General features: G+C 41.5%; 2 protein-coding genes across 6 annotated transcripts in view; one reads left to right on the top strand and one right to left on the bottom strand.

Annotated features, from left to right (window-relative positions):
- The window catches only part of CTBP1 (C-terminal binding protein 1), a 251580-nt gene extending 246012 nt beyond the window's left edge, over window positions 1–5568 (bottom strand). Inside the window, exon 1 of the mRNA XM_056340802.1 lies at window positions 5479–5568. The gene's annotated coding sequence lies outside the window, so the exon portion shown is untranslated. The remainder of the gene's footprint in view (window positions 1–5478) is intronic.
- Window positions 5569–6094: 526 nt separating this feature from the next.
- Window positions 6095–22336, top strand: part of MAEA (macrophage erythroblast attacher, E3 ubiquitin ligase) — a 54276-nt gene continuing 38034 nt past the window's right edge. For 3 of the 5 annotated variants that reach the window (XM_056340615.1, XM_056340606.1, XM_056340578.1), the window contains exon 1: window positions 6283–6412. In XM_056340615.1, coding sequence (XP_056196590.1) covers window positions 6344–6412 — 69 coding nt within the window. In that variant the 5' untranslated portion in view covers window positions 6283–6343. The other 2 variants (XM_056340597.1, XM_056340587.1) reach the window with 2 other exon arrangements.

Raw genomic sequence — 22336 nt, 5'->3', positions numbered from 1 at the left:
TTACACTGTCAGATCATTTTTCCAAGCCCAACATCAAGGCTTTTGTTACAACCAAAGCGGTCATTTGCATGGAGAACCAACAGGGTTTCTTCTTCTTCAGCGTTTCCCCGATCGTAACACACACTCGCTCTCCCCGATACACACAGAGGCAAACCTCTCCTCTCGCAAACAAACAACACGGCTAAACGCACACATATTCGCAACTACGGAATCTACAGATCGCCGACAACGCTCCGCATACTGAATAGTTTGCTACTAAGACGTAATTTAGGTATAAAAATAACAGACAAACCTTTGGAGCGCTGCCCCAGCCGGAGTTCCTCTCCCTCTGCTCTGCTGTTACTGACAAGATCAGGCTGAGATTAACAAGTCCATGCTACTCTGACAACCTTACTCCGCTGGCTTTTGCACACACGCCATGGGCTTTAAATAATATCAAACTTTCAGAAAGTTAAAAATGAAATTAATTAAAGGAACGTAAAGCACAATGGCAGGAAAGCAGAAAACACTGCCTTGGACAATTATTGCAGCAGCATGCAGGGCACTGCTCTGTAGTTAAGGCTGTGTCAGCACTTTCTTTCTAAACCCCCCCCATTTTTCAGGGGGCTGTAACTCAAAAAGGAACAAAAAATATTGCTCATGGCTAAAATATTGCTCACAGGTAAGCCCCCTCCCCTCTGCATATTAAAACATCCATTTAGACCATTCAGAAAGTTACAGGAGGCTGTGTACTTTATCACCATGTCCCACATGCCATTTTTTATGCAAATGAAAGTCTTCTTTTTTTGAATGAGATTTCACAAGAATTTTATCTACACAGTGAATTTTTGCCCCCCTTCTTTTTTTCATAAAGCAAATTATTACTTTGACACCTGAAAACCGGTTTGCGTAAACATGGAATAATTTCTAAATAACTTCTACACGCATGCATTGCCTGGAAGGTGCCAGATTCGTAACAGAGATATTAAATTGTCTGCTCACACAGCTGATTCAGCACAGACAACGGACTCTACAGAGGGTCTCAACTCTAATCCATTATGGTAACTTTGTAACCTCAGTCGCTGAGTGCATCTGCATTTTCCCCTGATAAGGAAAGTGTTCTTACAATCATGCTAAAATAAGGAAACAAAGCCTCTGATCTGCAATTACTACTTCACAACAATGTTCTAAACTGTGGCATATCAGGGCAATCTCTCCTGCTGTTGTTAATCGCTGGGTTTTGTTTGTGGCAGCTTTTTTTGTTTGTTGCGTTTTCACACTCTTGGTAATTTCCTCTCAGATACAGAAATAAAGCCAACTTCTCCAGCCTATTTACATAAGCCAGATGCACTAATACACTTTTCGGTTATATGCTTAAAGTTACAATATGAAAAAACCACAACTATACAGTCATATTATTACTTTCTTTTAAAGCAAAAATATGCATTTCATGTAAAAAATGTGCAATGGCCTAAGTCTGCTGGGTGCGAAAACCAAAGCATTAAGTTTTGACCCTTTTGACTGATAGGGGCCAGCAAAAACAACAGGCAGCTCATTTGATCCTTACAAAACTCAGTATATCAACACTTGTTCAACAAAAGGTGTCCCTCTGCCCTCTACGAATTTCTGACAGTACTGTTGCATACGTATTACACAAAATCAAGTAGCGTCCATTAAAATGGAGCAATTCATTTAAAATGCTCCATTGCTGTGAATAACTTGGTAAAGCAACCATGTCCCCAGTAGTAACTGTCTCATCCTTGTTACCTTCTAAAAGTCTTAATACTTACTGAACACCTATCTTAAGGTATCTGATATTAGTACAGGTCATCTCACATTTCTGTCTTACAAAGACAGCTGCCTGGCATATTTTGAAGACAAGCTGCTTTCATATTAACACCTTATTCTGTCAACACTGTGCACAGTAGTTTTTAAAAAAAAACCAAAATTTATCTCGCTATTCAGAAGAAAAAAGTAATGTAGATTAAAGGTATGGTCCTAAATACTTCACAAACATCACAACTCACCAGAAGACTGTAGCAAAGGCTTCTACTTCTCCATTTTAAGATGGACAGTACAATCACCACCCATTTACTCAGAGGAAGAGTGGGGCAACCTGTGCTCCCACCTGATCCAACACAGGACTATATCACTGCCTCAGGCCAGTCTCATCTGCTAAAGTGAGAAAACGATGGTGATATACATTCACTTCTGCCACCCTAGCACAGAAGTTATAATGTGCACAAAGAGGAAAGAGAAGCAAGTGTAGTAAAATCTCAATACACTGCAGTTTTCTTCAGCACACAGAAGCAGAGCACTATGGTTGCTGCTTTGCTCCACCAAATAACATCCAGAGTATTTATGTTTCTGAAAGATACATAATCTGCATGCAATGCTTCATGGTATACGGATATTTTTTTTCTAATCATTGACCTGGAGCAAAGCGGAAGACTATTTAAATGCTTTTAAGACACTGTCAAATGAGTAGGGTCCTCCTAAAGGTCTGGAGTATTCTGTATGCACTGCCTGATTTTAACTAATTGCTAATTCACATTAATAAGACACTAAACAAGGACTAACTATTAGATTATGATTGAACAGGACAATGCCAAGAAATACAAAATGGAAGCTGATTTTTATTCTTCATTTTACAGCACTAGGGGACAAGGAAAAATAAACAAGATATGATACACAAACCTTCTTAGTAGTTCCAAATGTGTATTTCCTATTTAAGACTAAAGCAGTTGAATTTATACAAACTGTAAAAGCAAAGTTGTATTGGTAATTAAAATAAATATAACTAAATTAAGCCTCGGCTTTGTATAGTAGGTTAAACCAAAGACCAGAGGACATTAACCTTATATTAAAGAATATAGTACAACCTCTGTATATGAATACCCAGACCCAGGAATAACAATAAAAATTTTGTTAAATTCAGCAGGAAACTACAGATTTTTACCAGTTCAAAAGATCATTAGCTTCATTCTTATCTCCACATTGATCACTGCAACATTTATATTATAAATCAATGGCTGCAACCTGAAGTTGAAAACATGCCAGAAGTACACATAGGTTGTATCAATATTTGCACATGGAGCCTAGAACATAAATTAGTTGACACTCAACACTTGGAGCTTCCTCTCTGAAGTTGCAATATTTAAAGGTTAAAGATTAGACATGCTCCCTCTTGTGTTAAACTAAGAATACACGGAATACATGCTGTTTTCTCTGACATGATGGTTGCTTGGCCATCTGTTCCATTAAGCAAACCCTTTAACTTTGGCTACTAATGTCTGACAAACCTTCACCAATACTCCAGTTTAAAGACAGATACAGTCTGAGCACATAACCTGCATCCATAGAATATTTGTGCTACATTAGCTACTGTATCATCAGAGAGGACCATTAAGAGGTTACATATTAAAAAAAATAACTTGCAAATAAGTGTTTCAGACAAATACATATGTGACTTAGTAAATTACATGGCCAGTCACACTTCTTCAGTCCCTATAGGCGTCACAGACCTAAAGAGTTAAAGTGTGCCCACTTCAAGCTGTTCAGTAGCATCAATGATAGGGAATATTGAACAGCAAATTTCCTTCTAAATATAAGCTCACAGAATATTTAACACAGAAACAACAGGGAGAATTTATAATGCCACATAATTATGGTTGTAAATACAGCAACAACTAAGCTAGGTTTTCAGTCCTCCACTTGACAAGCTCAGGTGAACCATTCCCTGCACAGGCCTTAATGGAGCCAAAATCCTCCTTACACAAATCCTCTTGCAGAATCCAGCCCCAAGATCATGTCTAGACATGAATGTTAATCCCAGGTGTAACAAACACAAATGTTTTTTACTAATATACTTCTTAAACAAAGGCTTTGCAAATTACATTTAGGCACATGTCTGCTGATTATGGTCAGTACCAGACTGAATGCCAGGGCAGCTGAGAGTAAACACAAGTAAAATAGTTTGCAGTACAAAGCTGAAGATAATCTAACAGTCAGTTACATCACTTTGTAAGTCTTCTTTACCACCATCCTTCTGTGGTGGATAGATGCTCTCAGTTGCAAGGGGGCCTAGGCACATTGGAAAGAAACAACATTACTGAATTTTCTAAAGACAGACACTTATTAAATATGATTTGCTCTTTCAAACCATGAAAGTTAAACATGCTTCCTGGCAATACCTGTGTTTATTTTTCTACAGTCTTTTGCAGACAGAAATAATATAACCACAAAGTTTAGAAAAGATAGCAAAAACCACCACGATTATTAATGGGTATGTATTTTGGGGTCTCTTTCAAGCCTCAAACCACAACAGCACACTACCTGAAATACACCTGCTGATGGTAGCAAGCAACTGCATCAAGAAACAGAACTTTTGCCACCGACTTCAACAAGAAAAGAAAGTTTGTATCGCTGCGTGTACAGCTCCCGATAGGCACGTTTACACTTTCTCACTGTCTACTGCAGACCTAACAGCTTCAAGGTCTGACAAAGTCTCTTCCGTCTCACTCACTAAGGTGCTCAAATCAGTGAGGAGCTTCATGTAGGGTAAGAGGGTACATGTTATGGCTGAATCGCAACACACTGTCCTCTACATATTATCCGGAAAGTAGCCTACTTATTATCAAGAAAGTAGCTTTTATGTCAACAGGCAGAAGATTAATACTCCAGGAGCGTCTTTATTCTCTCAGACACACAAGCAGAGGCAGTCTGCAGGATCAGTCCCTTTTTTCTGTATGGAAACGTTCACGTATGCTCAGCAGGGATTTACTGCTCATTTAAACCAGTGCTTTCACCTTAGGGCCCACCAGCTCCCGCAGACCACTCTCAGGGACCGAACAGAGGTCAGCGAGACAAGCAAGCCCTCCGAGACAGGTCTACAGCTGCCTCGAGATACAGCTGAGAGCCCGCAAACACAACCAACAAGGAAAGAAAAGGGGAGAATCCCCAGAGCTGTATAACCGCTGCTGCGGACTTGCAGCGCACGGCGGTGCAGGGGGCGGTCAGGCGGCGGGGGGCGGTAGCAGCTCCCTCCCACCGCGGCCGGGGCTTCACGGCTCCCCCCGTGTGAGAGAGCTGCAGGGCTGCGCCGCCCGCGCCCGCCCGCCCAGGGGAGGGGGGCGCCGGGCCGGCGGGAGAGCTGCGGGGCTGCCGGGCACGCTCCTCGGCTCCTCCCCACCCCCCTCCCCCGCGGGGAAGGCGAGACCGGCCCGGCTGCGAGGGAACTGCTCCCGCCCCGCGCCTCGCCTCACCAGAGAAACTTAGCACCGGCCCGCCCGGGAGCGGGGATCCGCCGCGGCCTCCCCGCCGTGGCTCGGGGCCGCCCCGCCTCCGCCCCTCAGCGGTGAGGGCAGGCAGCTTCGCGGCGGGCTGGGGAAGGGGAACGGCACCGGGCGCCTCCGCCTGCCCCGGCTAACGGAGAGCGGCAGCGAAGCACGGGAGGACGGCCCAGCGCGGGGAGAGGGAGCTGAGGGGAAGGGGACTCACGCTGTCTCCGCTATTTAAACCTCTTCCCGCCGCCTCCGCCTCACTGACTCTCACTCACTCTCTCCTCCCCACGGAACTTACTAGGGGCGGTCCCCACCCCGGCCAATATACACACCGCCACACGCCGGGCCGCCGCCGGGGCCCCGCCCGTTCTCCCCACAGGCGCCACCCATTCGCTCAACTCTCTGCCCGTCAGCAGGGCGGCGCGACGGCGTTGGCTAGGGACCTGCCCGTCAAAGCGCGCTCCGCACCGCGTCCTCCGGGCTCCGCCCCCCGCCCCGCCCCTCCTCTTCCCGGACACCTCAGGGGGTGTTACAACGGCCGTTTTAAGTCACCATCAAAATTTACTTTTAGGTTCCGCCTACTGAGCGCTAGAGGAGGTTCTGATTGGACGATGGGAAAGCCTTCTCTATCGCGACTGGGTGGCTGGATGTCCATAAACCCCCCAAAACCCGCCCAGCTCAATGCCGTAGTTCCATTTGATTTGTCCGCGCCTCCAGGCAGCCCCGCCCATTTCCACCGCGCTGCCCAATCAGGCGCTGCTTCTCAAGCTCTAAGGCGGTATCAACGCGCACAAACGGAACGTTCGAAAGGGCGGCCTTCATTGGTTGGCGCTGGTTGCCCAGCTGTTGCTCTTCCGCCACCACCGTCCCGTGGAGCGTACCACGCCGCCGCGGTGGTGGGGGGCTAGGGGTTGGGCCGCGATCAGCAGCGAGAGCCGTTGGTTCGGCCCGTCTCCATTAGAGATGGGGCGGAGGAAGGCCTTTATTGCCCGTCATGCCGCGCGCGCTGTAGGTAGCTCCCTCCGGTCCGGGCTGGGGGAGGGCGGGGGAGGAGGAGGGAGGAGGTTGGTGCCTAATCCAAGATGGCGGTGCAGGAATCAGCTGCTCAGCTCTCAATGACTTTGAAGGTGCAGGAGTATCCCACTCTCAAGGTGGGTGCTGAGCCTTTCCCTTCATCCCCCGACACGGAGGAGAGGGGTAAAGCCGCTAGTGTCCCGCCGGGGCAGCGCCGAGGGGTAGATGAGGGCTTGGGCCGCCGGGTGCCCCGGCCCCCCTTCCTGCCTGCTCCCCGCCTCAGGAGCCCCCAGGGCCCGTGGGGCGGCGGGGGGGCGCTTCCCACCACGCAGCTTCCCGCCCGTCCCCGTTCTCCTCCGCTTGACGCCTCGGCTGCTGCCGCTACGGCTTCTCCCCTCCCCCTCCGCCGAGGCTGAGGGACGTGCCTGGAATATGCCGCCCTCCCCGGGTGCCTCCGTGCCCCGTGGTGAAGGGTTGGCCCCCGGGCTGCGCTGGGGACACAAAAAGGGTCGCTGGGAGCTGGAGGACTCGGCCGGGGGGGGGGGGGGGAGGGGTTAGGTCCTGGTGGCAGGGCGAAGATGTGGTGGCAGGGGGGAGGCGAGGGGGGGAGAGGGCTGGGACGGAGGCAGGCAGGGGGAGAGGGCTCGGGGCGTGCGGATGGTGGCTCGGGAAGACCCCAGGGGCGCTTCACATGCTCGTCCCGGCTGATGAGCTGGCCCTGCGTGGCGTTGTTAGGAGATGCGTTAAAGGGGAGGGAGGGGAGGTGGTAGTAGAACATGGTTCCCTGGCTGCTTGGTGTGTGTCCCCCTCCCAAGGTGGAGATAAGCTTAAGATATAAAAAAGGGACAAACGTACTGGAAAAGGCTGGAGGCCTGCAGGGGCGAGTAAGCAAAATACTTACGGTTTGGTAAAAGCACGGAGTGGCGGTGAAGGTTCTGGGTCTAGCTGAAGGGTGGTAGTTTCCCAAGACTGCATAGTTGCTCTTAGGCTTTAACTAGGTATTGTAAAGCAAATGAAGGACTGGGTGCTGAGCGTTAAGGTCGTCGCCTCTGAGAACTGTTGAACTGGAAGGATGATGCTCATAGGAATCAATGGAAACCTTTGTTTGAAGTCTTGCGTTGTGTATTTACAGTAGGTCTGCCACATACATGGCGATAACTGTGGAAGGGAGCTGAGAGAAAAGAATCGTTATCGCAAAATACTGATTTAAACATCTCTCCTGTCAGTGTGTCAACATTTTTTCATCTGTAGAAGATGTTTATGCAAAGTAAACTTTGTGCTGAGATCATGCTGCGCTTTCACACACCAAGTACTGTATGCTCTTTGCAGTGTTTGTTTTGCAGGCTGCATAGCCATGTTCTTATGCGTGTCCTCCACTCTCCTAGCTTCATCCTACTTAGGTCCAGGAAGCAGAAGGATGAGGTGCTGATTTCCATTTTACATATGAGGGCTTCTTTCTGCTATCCTGAACCATTTTAAAGCTGACAGCATCAGGCATAAATTTTAAGATAGCTGTAAAAAGTGCTCTAGCACTTTCCACAGCCAGAACAATGTGAAGGCATTTAAAGTTAAGAAGATGATTTTTAGACTGCATTTTAGATGTATTCCAGTTGTTATCACAGCTTAGGTTGTTACTTTTCTGAAAAATTACTGGCAGTGAGGATCAGTGCGTTTTTGTTATGCTGCTTATGTCTTAAGATGGATTGTCAAGGTGCCAACCATTTAAAAGGTAGAGAATATTTTGGACTAATTCTTTTATTTCCACAAACATTCTTTTTCCCTGAAAAACCTTAACAAAAATATACATAAGAGAATGGAATGTTGTTTGTAAAGCTGAGAAGCTAAATAGTAAGAGGGTGAGACACCCTTGCACTGAAACTCTTTAATTTCCTAGCAAAGATGATGTTTATTGATTCTTCCCAGCACCTGTTAAACTTCTGGGTTGTTCTGTAATCTTTTAATAGCATTTTTCATTGTTGAAAAAACCTGCCAGAACAGTGCTCAAATCTTTTGAATGTATCCTCTTAAATGTCCTTAACTGTGAGTCATAGCTCAGAACTTTTTAGTGGTGCAAGTGAAAAAGCAGCTGGGAGAAGTGAACACTAAAGCTAAAGTCTACTGAAGTAAGTTGATAGGAAATCCAGTTTTGTTCCTTAGGAGGCAGATGCCTACAAGTTTCTGTGGGACTGAACCTCTGTGAATTTTTATTTCCAGTTTATTCAAACACTGTGTGAAATGAATGCATATTATTTTTTTAAATTTTGTTCACCAACACAGTAGCTCAGACATTTCTCTTGGAGCTCTGAACACTGATGGCTTTCCCTCATGTGAGTAAAATATAAAAGATTGTAGACTCATATTTATGTCCTTCCTGTTTCCTCCCTCTAGCTTCCTCATGCCAACATCACTAGATAATAGTTGTGTAATAGCTCTGCATTACAGTATGTTCCAACAGTGCCTTTCATGTGAAAGAGTGCTTAAAACTGCAAAGGGAAATCCCTTTTCCATAGCTAAATTGTGGTTGCTGCAGGAGTGGAAGTGCTTCAGCTGTTCTTCAACAGTTCAGCTCAGGGGAAGTAAATAGATTTATTCAGCTAAATCTAGGGAAGCTGGTTAGGTGTACAAAATAATACTTGAATATTCCCCCTACTCTGGTCCCTCCTTAAGGACAAGAAGGTTGCCAGCTATTCTTTCGACAAAGTGCTGTGGAATCTTTTTTGTGTTTTGTTTTTTTTGAAAAAAAAACAACAACCTACTGATAGAGATTTATAGTAGTCTCATCTGAACATGTAACATGAAAGTTGTCAGTTTAAAAACAAATGAATGCAAACATTGTTGCCATAGTTCTTTGCTGAAACACTAATAAACAAGTGGTGACAGGGAGCTGGATAATTCATCTCTATCTTTAGAAGTGTGAATAATTAAATTGAACTAGCAAACTGATTGGAGTAAGACTCCAGAAGTGGAAGATGGAAGACCTGAAAGCAGGGATCATCGCTTGTCAAAATATTCTTTTCTTGGCTGTTCATTGTCAAACAGTTTAGGGTTAGCTGGACTGCAGCTGCCTCAAAAAAAATAGCTGATGAAAAGGAGAACTGTAGAAACACAGAATACTTGAGCACTTTCTCAGAGCTGCTGTTTGGCTTTTTTGTTGGCAGCTGTGGCGGGGGAAAATACTGGCAGCAGATTTAATAAGATACTCATTTTTCATGGAAATACCATGTTTACCTGATAAAAAGGAGAACAGATAGGAGAGTGGGATTATATGGAGTGTAGATTGTTTCTATCCTGAGTCTACAGAATCACAGAATAGCTGAGGTTCGAAAGAACCTCTGGAGGCAGTCTAGTCCCATATCCTCCCCTCAAAGCAGGGTCAACTAGAGCAGGTTGCTCGGGGCCACGTCCAGGCAGTTATTGATTATCTCCAAGATGGAGACTCCAGCCTCTCTAGGCAAATCTATTCCAGTGTTTGACTGCCTTATGGTATTTAAAAAAAAAATATCTTTTTCTAGATGGAATTTTCTGTATTTCACTTTCTGCCCATTTCCTGTTGTCCTTTTACTGCGCACTGCTGAGCGTAGTCTGGTTCCCATCTTTTTTACTCCACCCATCAGGTGTTTATATACATTGATAAGACTTCCCCTGAGCCTCCTCTTCATAAGGTTGAACAGTCTCATCTCTCAGCCTCTCTTCATATGTCAGATGCTCCAGTTTGTTAGTCATCTCTGTGGCCTTTGGCCATACTCACTCCACTATGTCCGTGTTTCTCTTGTACTGAAAGCCTAGAACTGGGCACAGCACTTTGGGTAAGTCTAACTCATGCGGAGTAGAGGGGAAGGATTACCTTCCCTGACCTACTGGCAATGTTTTTCCTAACACAGCCCAGTGTGATCTTGGCCACCTTTGCTGCAAGGGTGTGTTGCTGTCTCTCATGGGCAACTTGTCCACCAGGACCCCTCCCCGCTTTTGTTCTGCAAAGCTGCTTTCCAGGCTGTTGCTGTCCAGCATGTACTGGTGGCTGTTCTTTCCCAAGTGTAAGACTTGGCATTTCCCTTTGTTGAACTTCATGAGTTTCTTGTCTGCCCATTTCTCCAGCATGCTGAGGTCTCTAATGGTGACACAACAATCTGGCATATTAACAACTCCTTCCAGTATCATTGCAGACTTTGGAGGTGCACTCTGACCAGTGATCTGTATCACTAATGAAGAGGTCAAACAGTTCAGATTAATTTCTTTTCCCAGTGAAGCAGAAAAAGTGCAAGATTAATTTTCTTGTGTAATTGGTTGCACTACTTGATTTGTTTCCCTCCTGATAATAAGCTTCACTGTAAGTTGTTGTTCTTGAACATAGCTTTGTACCTTTGATATCATGAGCCACAGAGTGCTTTTAATGAAACTTTGAACATATAGCAGCAAAAATTGCTCAGTGAAAGTGGTTCAGGAAGATTTTGAGGAGGGGAGAGACAGAACCTATAACACCTAATGCACTATCAGTACATCAGTGTACAAAAAACAAGGGCACTTCTAGATCCTTACTTGATTTATAAAGTGCTTTTTAAGCAGAAGGTTGTCACAATAAGCTAAACATGGATATTGGTAACAATCAGCTCTGTACTAACTCAGTATGAACACTTGGATCTCACACTAAATCAGTTTTTGAACTGGGTGCTCTGACTCACTGGATGTCCATACTGAGCATGTGTGTTGCTGAATAATGCACTTCCTGTTTCGACACATCATGTGTGCATGTCAGCAAACAAGCGTGACATCTTTTGTACTGCTGCTGTTCTTCTGCACTGGACTCTACAGGCTGCTGTGTTTTACATAAAATCTGATACTCTGACACTTTAGGAGAAGTTTGACATTGGAAAGCAGCTGAAGTAGGAGTTGGCTCCTGTGGGAATTGGTTTCTTTTCCACTGCTGCCCAGTCACTATAGGACACATTCTAAAGTGATTAATGAAAGAAGAAGACCTATTAAAAGGCAGTAAGTAACAGTGTGGCCATGAGTTAGAGATGCTGCTTGATTATTAGTGCTCCATTGTCCCTGCAGGAAAATACTTCAAGAAAAATGCTCTCACGCATTTTACAGAAGACCTCCTGTTAGTGTCTTGGTATCTTCAAAATGAATACTTATCTGATGTTGTGATTCACAGTTGCAGCATACTTGCTTTTTAGTGTTTTCACACAACAGTGCCCTGTGATCTTCTGAGTTTGGTTTGTGTATGTTTTTTGGTATAGAAATGAGATGTCTGTATGGTAGCTAATATGTTGGGGTCTTTGACTGTTGACATAAAGCATGAGTATCTGAAATCTTTGATTCTTTACGTAGTGAATGTTTTTCAAGAGCTGGGAAACAGGAGTAAAGATGAGCTTCAAACATTTGCTAGGTAGCATGATAGAAAAATGTTTCACGAGTTAGTGTGGTAAGAGTGGAGGTCTTACTGGATGTTACAGATCACCCGCTGTCAGTTTTTCTTCTCTAAACTTCTTCCCATGGTCTTTCAGTTCAATAGTTCTTATATTAATCGGCATAATAGTATACCTTTTGGGCCCACAGATTTAGGAAAGAACTGGTTGGCAGATTGGTATTTGCTATAAGGGCATGCTGGCAAAATCCATCAGTCCTTGTAAACTTAAGAAACGGCTTTCATCGTACCTGTGGTCTCCAAGAGCTTACAGCCTGGAGATTTGCTAACCCAGAATGTGGAATATGCTATACTACTTGATTACTTACAATACCTTAACAAAATATTACTTGATTTGAAAAATCAACAGGGTATCTTCATTTTGGTAGCCAATAATTTAGCTGCTTCACAACCTACTTTGGTTTCATCTTAGCTTTTTTTTTTTGTGCTCTGTGCATTACTTTGAGTTGTAAACTAGTGGGAACTAAAGTAAAACAGATAATATAGTGAGTAGAATTTCAGTCATTGATGTATTTTATATAGGTCTGCTGAATTAATAATCCTTAATTAATTTGTCTTGGGAGAAGTGCTGTCACTTCAGCTGGAATAAGTTATTTTGGGAGTAATCTGATTGGAAGTGGAATCTCTAGCCTAAAGTCTCTAGCCAGTATTTTGGTGTCTAAATTGTGCAAACACACAGGAGGATGATGACCTCTTTCATTTAAAGAGGTGATGCTGTGATTAAAATGAACAAATATTTGGAGAAGAAGGATCAAAAGAAATGAAGGGACTCACTCAGGACACAAACCTGCTGTGTGACCTTAGCTTAGCAACTTGACTGCTGCTTTGGTCAGGGAGAAATGCTAAGGTGTTTGTTAATACTCAGATATTTCTACCAAAAGGAGAAAAGTGAAGAAATCTCATTTGAGACATGAGTCCAAGATGGCAGCTATAAACAAGTGCATTGAAAATAAGTGGTCTCTGATGTCCCTAGTGTGGCTCTAGACAGGACTCTAAAATGGCTGTCAATTTGCTTATGTAAGGATGCAAGACAGTTTTATGTAACTGTAAAATGGCTTTGTAAACTACTTTATTTTGTTGTTGGAAGCCTTGTTCAGAGGTTCATAATGTATTCAGCAGTAAGTTCCTAGCAGTTTGTGTAAAAGGATAATATTTTGAAGAATTGTAATTGCTTCTGTTGAGTAAGTATGCATGTGGCAGATGGATAGTCCAAGAATTCTTAGTGCTAATTTGCTCCTGTATAACTAGCAGCTTTGAACGTTATAATGCTATTTTCTTTCTAGACACAGCTGATCTAGAATATGCAGTACTGTCTTCCTGAGTTGTAAAACTGACCTGTTTTTAACTAAGGAAAGCTACTGGGCTTTGTGTCAGATTTTTAAAAAAAAAAAAAAAACACACAATAGTCTCAAGGGCTTTGATTTTTTTTTTAAAATCCAGTTGATCTGCCACTGCATTTAGGCTTACGAAATTATTTTGTCTGTTTTGATCTGTATCTCTTCAAGACTGCTTACACCTAATTAAACCTAAATCTATCCATTATTTTAAGGCTCTCATTCTTGAAATATGCTGCTTCCTGTTTCTTAACTTTCTTTTCCTTTTCTGATTTTGCCTAGAACAAGCAAAAATATTACTATTTCAAGGGATTGATAGGAGCTACACATCAGAAGAATTCATTCTTCTTTATATATATAATTTACATTTTGGATGATTTTAGTAACAAATAATGATGCTGACTCAGTTCTGAAATAATCCAAGAGTCAAAGGAAGAAATTAAATATATAAAAATACAGAATTTCAGTAATTCTGCATGGAAATGCTTAATCTGTGGTTTGAGGGAAAACTTGCACTAGTTTATTGTACCCTGCCTCATTTTTCAAATGGTGTCCTGTGTAATAAATGTCCTCTACTTTTCTGTTTTGTGGAAGGTGAGTGTGGTGATCTAAGTTTGTGTCAAGGAAACAATTTAAAGCCTAAAGGTGTTTATTGCTGGGTTTACCTTTTCTCTTAAAACATTATTAAAACTATTTAGGAAATCTTAGTCTGTCTTCCTTATTCCCATACCTCCTTTTTCCTCTTTCATAGAGTAGAGCTAAGTTGTCTTTGGTTCTATTTTTTTGAAAGGCAGTTTCATCACTGCACTTCTCACTTTCTTTTCCCTATCCATTTGTGGCTAGGCTTAATTTCATATAAGGGCACAACATATGGCATTTGAAAAAAATTATTTGTACCTCAGTCTCCAACTGAATTATCCCAGAGACCTGTAAATTCATACAAATCTTTTCAGGTCTTCTAAGCTAACTCAGTTGAGGAGAGGAAGTACATCATTTTTCTGACCCTTGAAAGGAGAACATAGTTCTGTAATGGTTTCCTCCACCTAATCTGGTAGGACTCTTACTATTTTTCTTGAAACTTTTTTTTCTTCCCACTAGTTATCTGACCTCATGTATGCAAAAAGATTCTTTAAAATCCATTTCAAATTCCTTCCTGCCCATGATCCAGTTAATTTGGAAAGACGTAAAAAATGTATAGGTATTTGTGTTTAAAAAAAATAATAATTCACGCTTTATGTGGCAAGGAATTCCTTTCAGCTGGGAAACTGTAAAGTTAAAGAAGGATGATTCCCATTGACAGTAATGAAGTCAGGATACATAGTTAAAACTTCCCTGCCTATGAGTTGGTACTGCTGTCAGGTTAGACCTTGCTAACTGCTTTCTCCCAAACACAGGAGGAAAACAGATGTTCTTTTACAGAACTGCAAACCTATGTAAAAGATGCTTTTTTCTGTTCTCTATATTGTTTTCTGTGAAAATGAGTTTTTAGAAAATAAACCTTAGAAAATTCCTGTGAACAGGAGTCTGGGGAGTGGTCTTACTTTCACCACCAAAGAATTTTTCCTTCAAGCATGATGACTTTGAAGTATCGCTTTTGCTCTATAATTTCCAACAACCAAATGATAGCTATGCAAACTGGTTTTTGCTTTCTCTTTCTTTCTGCTTCATCTGAACTAGTTTGCTCTATGCAGTCACTGTGGGGTAGAAAGTCTTTTTGATTGATGTTGTGGTCTGACTGTTTAGGGTTTAGTTTCTTTTTTTTATTATTTGGAACTCTTTAGGCTTGAATCTGCATAAGTGCAGAAGGAAATCTAGCTGATACAGGATGTGACCAGGTCAGTTTGAGACCTGGTGTGCTAAAGGTCTAGTGTAAGGTTAAAGACATGTGGGAGAATAAAGGCTTACATTTTTCACAGAACTTTAATTATGAAAGAAACATGTGCAATTCAGTCATTCAGAAATTTTGGTATTACGGTGTACCAGTTAGAAAACATGTGGGCAGCATCAAGATAGTATTCAAAGTTTCACACAGTAGCCATTACATTTTGGCCTAACGTTGTACACCTCTGAAGGAGCAGAAATGCAGTATGTAACAGTTCTTATAAATAAACTCATTTGGCTTAAGGAAGATCAATCTTTGGTGTACGGTTCTCCCCTTTATTCTCTGGAAGTTCTCTGATAAATGCTGAAGTAGTCTGAGGATTTTTTTGGGATGACTGTAGAAGAAAGAATAAGTAGAAGGCTTTGTTTCAGTGCTTCTACTTTGGTAAAATTTTAGTGAGATTCTTAATACCTGTAATTGATTCTTCCCTTTCAACCAATGGTTTATTGATGCAGAAATACTATTCTGACTAATCAAGAATGGAATAATGTGCATCAGTTAATGTGACTTTAAAAAATGAAAGTCGTGCCATGCAAAGATATGGACTTCTATGTTAAAAAAAAAGACATGGTACGGTGGTGGGTTTGGTTGATTGTTTGTATTACTATGTGATTTTTTTAAGATATCCCTTATCAGGAGCTTTTGAAAGAAAAAAGACAGAAGTCCTTATGCAGATAGGAAACTGTGCAAGATAAGAAACCAACATCAAGATGTAGTAACCAGCCTGTATAATGGAAGAGTCCTAGTATTGGCGTTCTGCTGGTGTCTCTGCCAGTACTGCTGATATTCAGCTGTTGGAACAGCATGGAAGAGAGCGAGTGCTGAGATGATCCGGTTTCATTGATGATACTGAAATAGTCAAGGTATTACAGATACAACCCAAGTGTGAAGCATCGGAGAAGAATGAGAGACCGAATGGGTATTAAAATAGGTGAAATTCAATATAGATAAGTGTAATGTGATACAGTTCTTGGGTACGGTGGAAAGAAAAAACAATCCCAGTCTTATACACATAACACCTGAGTCGGAAATGATTATCATTGCTCAGTGGGATCTTGGGGAGTGAATGTTTTCTGGGAATGATCAGGTTAATGTTGACAAACCTAGGACAAAACAGTTGGGAAAGGGGAGAATGGAGAACCTCATTACATAGCAATGGAAAGTCATGGTTTCTTCTTCCCACAAGTAATATGAGTTACTCTCATTTTGTCCCTTCATCCTGAAAAAGTATGTAGTAGAACTGGAAAATGTCTACAGAAGGGCAAGAGTGATTAGAGCTACAGAATGGCTGTCTTCAAAGAATGCTTTAGAAGGAGCCTCTTCAATCTCAAGAGACATAGGAGAGAGTGTATGTTGCCTTTTTTTTTTTCCAAAACAAGAACAAAAAGGGTTTTGAATTAGGCTAGCAGTTGACAAGTCAAAACCAAGGAGTATTTCCTCACAGAGGGCATGAGACTGTGAAATGTAATATATATTACAATAACTAGCAGAGTTCATGGATGAGAAACACCCTGTTACGTTTCTACAGTAAAACTCCCACCTCTGGTTCAGGAAGCCCAAAGAGACTGTTTGGGATTATAACGTTATGTTCTGGCATTTTTTCAATTGCCATATGCTTTCTAGATATTTTCAGAGAGAGGATAGTGATAGAGGAGAGGCTTTTGGTCTTACTGGTATGGCCATTCGTACCTTCATGTGGAGATGAATTTGGTGTCTATAGTAGCACTGGGGATCTATTATCCAGTCTCTTTCTAGATGAATTCATAAAAGGACCTCTGCAGACGGTGTAGTTCAGGCTTCTCCTTCAATCTGGACTAACTTCAGAGCTAGTTTTAGTTGCTCAGGGTCCTGCCTAGTTCTGAAACTTTCCAACGGTGGAGATTGCCCCACCTTTTTCAGCTGCTGTTGCAGGGCTTATCAACTATACTGCCTAAAATATTTTTTTCCTTGTGTCCAGCTGGAATGTTACTTGGTAACTGTCAACTCTACCTCCTTCCTTTTTTGCTCTAACTCTGAGAAAGTGGCTAGCTCTTATCTGTGACTGTCACCTTTAGGTAGTAGAAGACTTCTATCAGATTGTGCTGCTTCCAACTCCCCACAGCCTTCTCTTCTGCAAGCAAAACAAGCCTGCCCTTCTCAGCCTCTTAGGATTTTGTATCCTCCAACCAGTGAACCACTGTGGTGGCAGCCTTCTGTACTCTTTCCAGTTTGTCAACATCTTTTCTTTGGCAGGGGCAGGGAAGTAACCTGAAAACCAGACTCAGTATTCCAGATGAGCTTGCGTGAGTGCTGAGCATGAAGAACAATCACAACTCTCAACCCAATGCCTTTAATCTTCCTAATGCAGCCTGGTCTGTGGTTAACTTTCATTGCCACAAGAGCGTGTTGATTCACATCCAACCTGCTGTCCCTCAGAACCTCTACATCTACTTCTGTAGAAGTGGTCCTAGCCAGTTTTTCCACAGCCTGTGCTAATGGATGAGGTGGGTTTGTGCCAGGTGCAGGGCTCTGGTTTTTGCCTTGATTGCTAATCACAAAGTTCTTGGTGTGTTTCTCCAGCTTGTCATTTCTTGTGAATGGCAGCTTTGCCGCCCAGCATTATCAAGCACTCCACCAATTTATTGTCCTCTGAGCTTTCTGATTGTGTTCTGTTCCATAGTGCAGATGGTTGAAGATACGTATGTTGGAGCTGATAATGTTCCTCAGGAGTCAAGCAGAGCCTGTAATTGGCCACCCCGTAGCTTTTGAACCACTGACCATTATTCTTTGAGCCTGGCTGTCCAGTCAGTCCCTAACCTGTGTTGTATTCCAGCCACTCAGTCACCATCCATGAAAGACTGCCAGTGTATGCTGGTCACTCAGAGGGAGTGGTTTCATCACTGAAAGCAGTGTTGTCAATGGTGAATCTGGGCTGGCTGTTCCCAGTTACCTTTATGAACTTGGAAATTGCTTCTAGATGAATCTTTCTTTTAATAACTTTTCAAAGCTCTGAGATAAGGCAGATCAGCCTGTAGTTCCCATGATCTTCCAGGTTTTCTTTTTGGAAGAGGCAAGGAACTTGCCTGTTTCAGTCATTGAGAACTTCCATTGTTCACTGACATTTCTGAGATAGCAGCTTGACAGTGTCATTGGTGAGCGAGCGAGCTCCCATCTGGTCCCATGTACTTGTATATTTTCAGCTTGCTTTAGACTTCCTGTGCAAATAGTACCTCTCTTCCCAGACTCAGTTGTTCATACACGTTCAGGAAGGCTTAGGAGAAGACCTTAACGGTAAAGACGAAGCTGGCATTTAGAACTAAGACTTTCTCTTGTCCTTTGTTGCTGTGTCACAAACTCAATTTTGTAGATGCTTTTCTTCATCTTCCTGCCTATAAAGTCCTTCTTCATCTTCACTGCTCATCTGCCTATAAAGTCCTTGTAATTACAGTTGCTTATTAGTTTGAACTCTAGTTGAATAAAGTGGGTGTATTATGTTGGCCATGATGGTAACAAGTGCTGGATTTCTAGCTGAGACTCAGAATGCTTTTTCTCCATCATGGCTGGAAAACTGTAACACCTCTGCAATGATGATCTAGCCACAATTCATATTTCATTTGTTATTTCTTACTTTCTCCCAAGCAGAGCACCCTTCGGCAGCATACGTCTTCACTTTGTTTGAAAACCCTAGGTTCTTAATGAGTGACTGTGTCTGTCACTGAAGCTGAGTGTGTGACTTGCCACATTCTTGAGATGCCATCAAGGTGCTAAAACCAGTGTAAGAAGTCCAGTCTGTTGTTTGATTCCCACCAGCATAAATACTGTTGAGGTAGCGGAGCTTTTTAAGCTATAATTAACTTCTGTGAGGGGAAAATGATTTGCATTCTGTTCTCCCTTTCTGTATTGTTAAAGGCTATAGATGGTATGTTCTCATGGCATGTTTTTTAAAGACAATTTTCTGTGTCTGTAAAAGAAAGAAAAAGCCTGGGCTGAGGTAAGAGTACTTGTCAGCAGTCTGTTTCTATATATTTGATTTATGAGTGGAGTACTAAGTGTGTGCATGTAGATAAATCTTGAAAATGTTAGGAAAAATAAAGAATTTTATTAAAATGTTGATATTGAATGTAAAAACAAAAGTAGATACGCATTGTAGGATGCAGTAGAGGGTTCGCTGTTTAACTTGATACTACTTCAATGTCTTTATTCTTTTACAGACTGATAACACTTCAGAAGTAATACAGTTTGCTAACAATCAGGATACAATATAGGCAAGCATTTATTATTTGCTGGTTTTTTTCTAGATTTGGTATGTATTCAGAAAAATGAAAAGTATATCAATAAATCAATGCCTTATTGAAAAACTTAATTTGATGGAAATATTTAGTACTATCATTATTAAATTCACTATTTAAGGGTGTTTCAAGTTAAATTTGATGTGGTTTATTAAAATAAATATTACCTACAGTTGCACAATTTGAACAGTTTTAGCCATTTCATAATTTTAGAACTAGTCAGACTTCTCGTGATACCTTATTTACATTCATGCGCTGGAAGAGGATGGTGTTTGGTTTTGAAGGGCAGATAGTTAACGTCACAGTTGAGTTCCTTAAGTGTAAGCTTAAAAAGTGCCTCTGACATTCTTAGCTCTGCTGTTCTCCACTCAAGTGAATAAACAAGGTAAAGCTCTCATGGCAGTCCTTCCTCCTTTTCCACCAGGTCAAGCTTTTAGACCCAGAAGGATCCTCTCATAAGTCTTACGTCCAGACCTAGAGGTTGTTGGAGCATGTTCTGGGACAGTACATCAGTTTTCTGGCTTTGTAAAACCAGAGCAAAGTAACTTCTGAAATGAAGAAAATATGTGGACTGGGCTATTCAGTTGTCTCTACCTCTCTGTTAGCACTTAGCACCTGGAAATGGTTATGCTCCATTTGTTTGCCTGGAGGCTTCTGCAGACTTTCCTTCACAGTAGCAAAATTTTGATCTTGGAAAAACTTGCATTACTGTAATTTTACTTCTTGTGTTAGGCTGTTCTAGCTTAAGTCAAATTCCTTTTCTTTAGGTTTGTTTGAGGTGCTTTAGTACATGCTTAGGTTGAATAATGTGTCTGCAGCTGTGGAAGTTGAACAAAAGAAGCAGAATCTATCTAGTGACACTGGATTTAAATGTGCTGCCCACTAATATTTTACATTTCTCCTTTGTGTATCCTCTTGTATGTTGATGGTGTGAGCCAACTGAAGTGTTGTTTTCCAAGCTCTGAGTAGGACAAGTTGGTATTGTGCTTTTACAGAACACATTCTGGTTGGTTCTTGCTGCTTTATTTCAATTGTTTTCTATGTTTAGTAGTGGTTATCCTTTTTTTCATTAAGGTAACACTTCCCTAGGCTGACTTCTATAGGTCACTCTTGTCCTTAAAGAATAACTGTGTAATCTGGTCTTGGTCACAGAATGGTACTGGCAGTAAAAATTGACAGTCTCTGATAGGCTTGTGGCAGCTAATAATATGTATAAATATTGCAGCTGCCTTTTGGTCCAAAAAGTTTGGTATTCACTGTTTTATAACTAGAATTACATTTTCCAGAGCATTGTTTTGTTATGTTCTCCTTCCATTTACTTTCATTATTGGATTGAAAAAAAACAACTTATTGATACAGTGTCTGTAACTTTTGAAGAGTTCTGCAGTAAAGCAAACCAGTGCTAGGAAACAGAGTCTCTTTTGAGCATAGGAGCTCTACTAATAACAAAAGAATGAGCAGATCAGGATGCAGAGTCTAGATAAGATACTTGCTCAGTAAGGAGCATGGCAATTGCAATTTCTACATTTTGGCATTTGTAGAATCTAGTAAAGTAAGGTGTAAAAGCTGTACCTGGGTACAGTTTACAAATATTCTCTAAAAATTGCTGGTTCTATAGTAAGAAACAAGCAAATTATGGGGAAAAAAACCCAAACAAACAAACAAAAAAAAAAACCCAAAAGGAAGAAACCTAACAAAACAAAAAAACCACCCCAAACCTGTTAAAGACTATTTGCAGAGTTTCAGTTGTGCAAATAACTTCATTTTGTCTTTAAAGTTATTTCCCTTGTTATGGTACACTCAAATTATGTTTACTGATGTATTTATTTGCATTTACTTTCAGAGCATATAGTGAAACATTTCAAGTCATAGCCTCTTCAACACAAGATATTCAAATTTTTGGGGGGGTAGGAAAAAAAGATAAGATTCAAAAACTTGTTGCACCTAGTCACATTATAAATTACATACCATGATGCCAGCTGAAGTGGAAAGTCCAATTGTTCTAAATGTCATATGAACACAGACTATGCCAGAAATTTGCACGCTTAAGAGACAGGGCAAGGGAAATGGGAACTCTTATTGCTTTTGTGTGCAGATAAGAAACAAAGGAAAAGGGATATTAAAGCTGATTTTTTTTTCAAACTGACTAGATGTGTGTCAAGTTCAACTGACTGCTCAAAATTTAACGAAAACACTTTGTAGTCAAACAGATACTTAGATGAGTAGTAGCTTCTAAAAATTGATTGATGTAGCTTTTCAGTGTCCTGTAGAAAGCTGATTAGCAAAGTACTTGCACAAATTCAGTAGATGCAAGTAACTGAAGGAAGCCTGTTTTTCAATGAATAGTTAAAAAAATGCAGGGGGCAAAAGAAGTTGTCTTAATGCTGCCTGGCATCAAGTCTTAGTCAGAAACAAGTTTCCATGCTCAAAAGCATGAGATCTCAAAATAATGGCCCTCCAAAACACCTCTCTGTGGAGCTTTAAAACATTTAATCGCTTTTTGTGGAAATGGAGAAGGGAAATAAGAGCTAAAGATGGAAAAAAAGATTTTTACATAGACAATTAAGTAGGCATTGAAGGCTATTAATTGTGATGGTTTATGTAGTTTGAGTTTTGGGGGGTGATGCTGAGTTTTTTAGGGGAATATGTATAAGGAAAACAGTTGTTTTAGCTTGATACTTCTGTGGTAAAGGCTTGTTCCATCATTTGCTTAGGTCTTGGTTTGAGATCATTAAGTAGATCAGTTTTTCTGAGAAGAGAAGCTCTTTGATGTCTTACCAGGAGTATCCTTCTACTACAAATAAGAACAACCTGTTGTGGGTTACACAAAGTCTTGGAAAGCAAGTGCTTTGGCTCATCATACTTACTCTGAACCTAAACTGTTTCTCAGTGCATCTCTTGTTGTGAACTGCAACAGTTATGCAGTCACTTCTCTCCTGATAAAAGTCAAAAGGAGAGTGGGTGCTGGGGGTGCTTCCTTGTGTGCAGATGATTAGAAGGAAGAAAATGGACGCAAAGTTGATATAATTGATTAGAAGTGATACACTTGAAAGATTTGTAATTAAACATATGTGATATGTACCAAACAGAACACTGATTTGCGTTTCTGATTGCTAGCTAAATTATGCCTTTGATTAATGGAAAAGCAG

Source organism: Falco biarmicus, chromosome 1, assembly GCF_023638135.1.
Source record: "Falco biarmicus isolate bFalBia1 chromosome 1, bFalBia1.pri, whole genome shotgun sequence".
NCBI lineage: Eukaryota > Metazoa > Chordata > Aves > Falconiformes > Falconidae > Falco > Falco biarmicus.
Note: the sequence above shows the minus strand (reverse complement) of the source record. Positions and strands in the feature narration are given on the sequence as shown.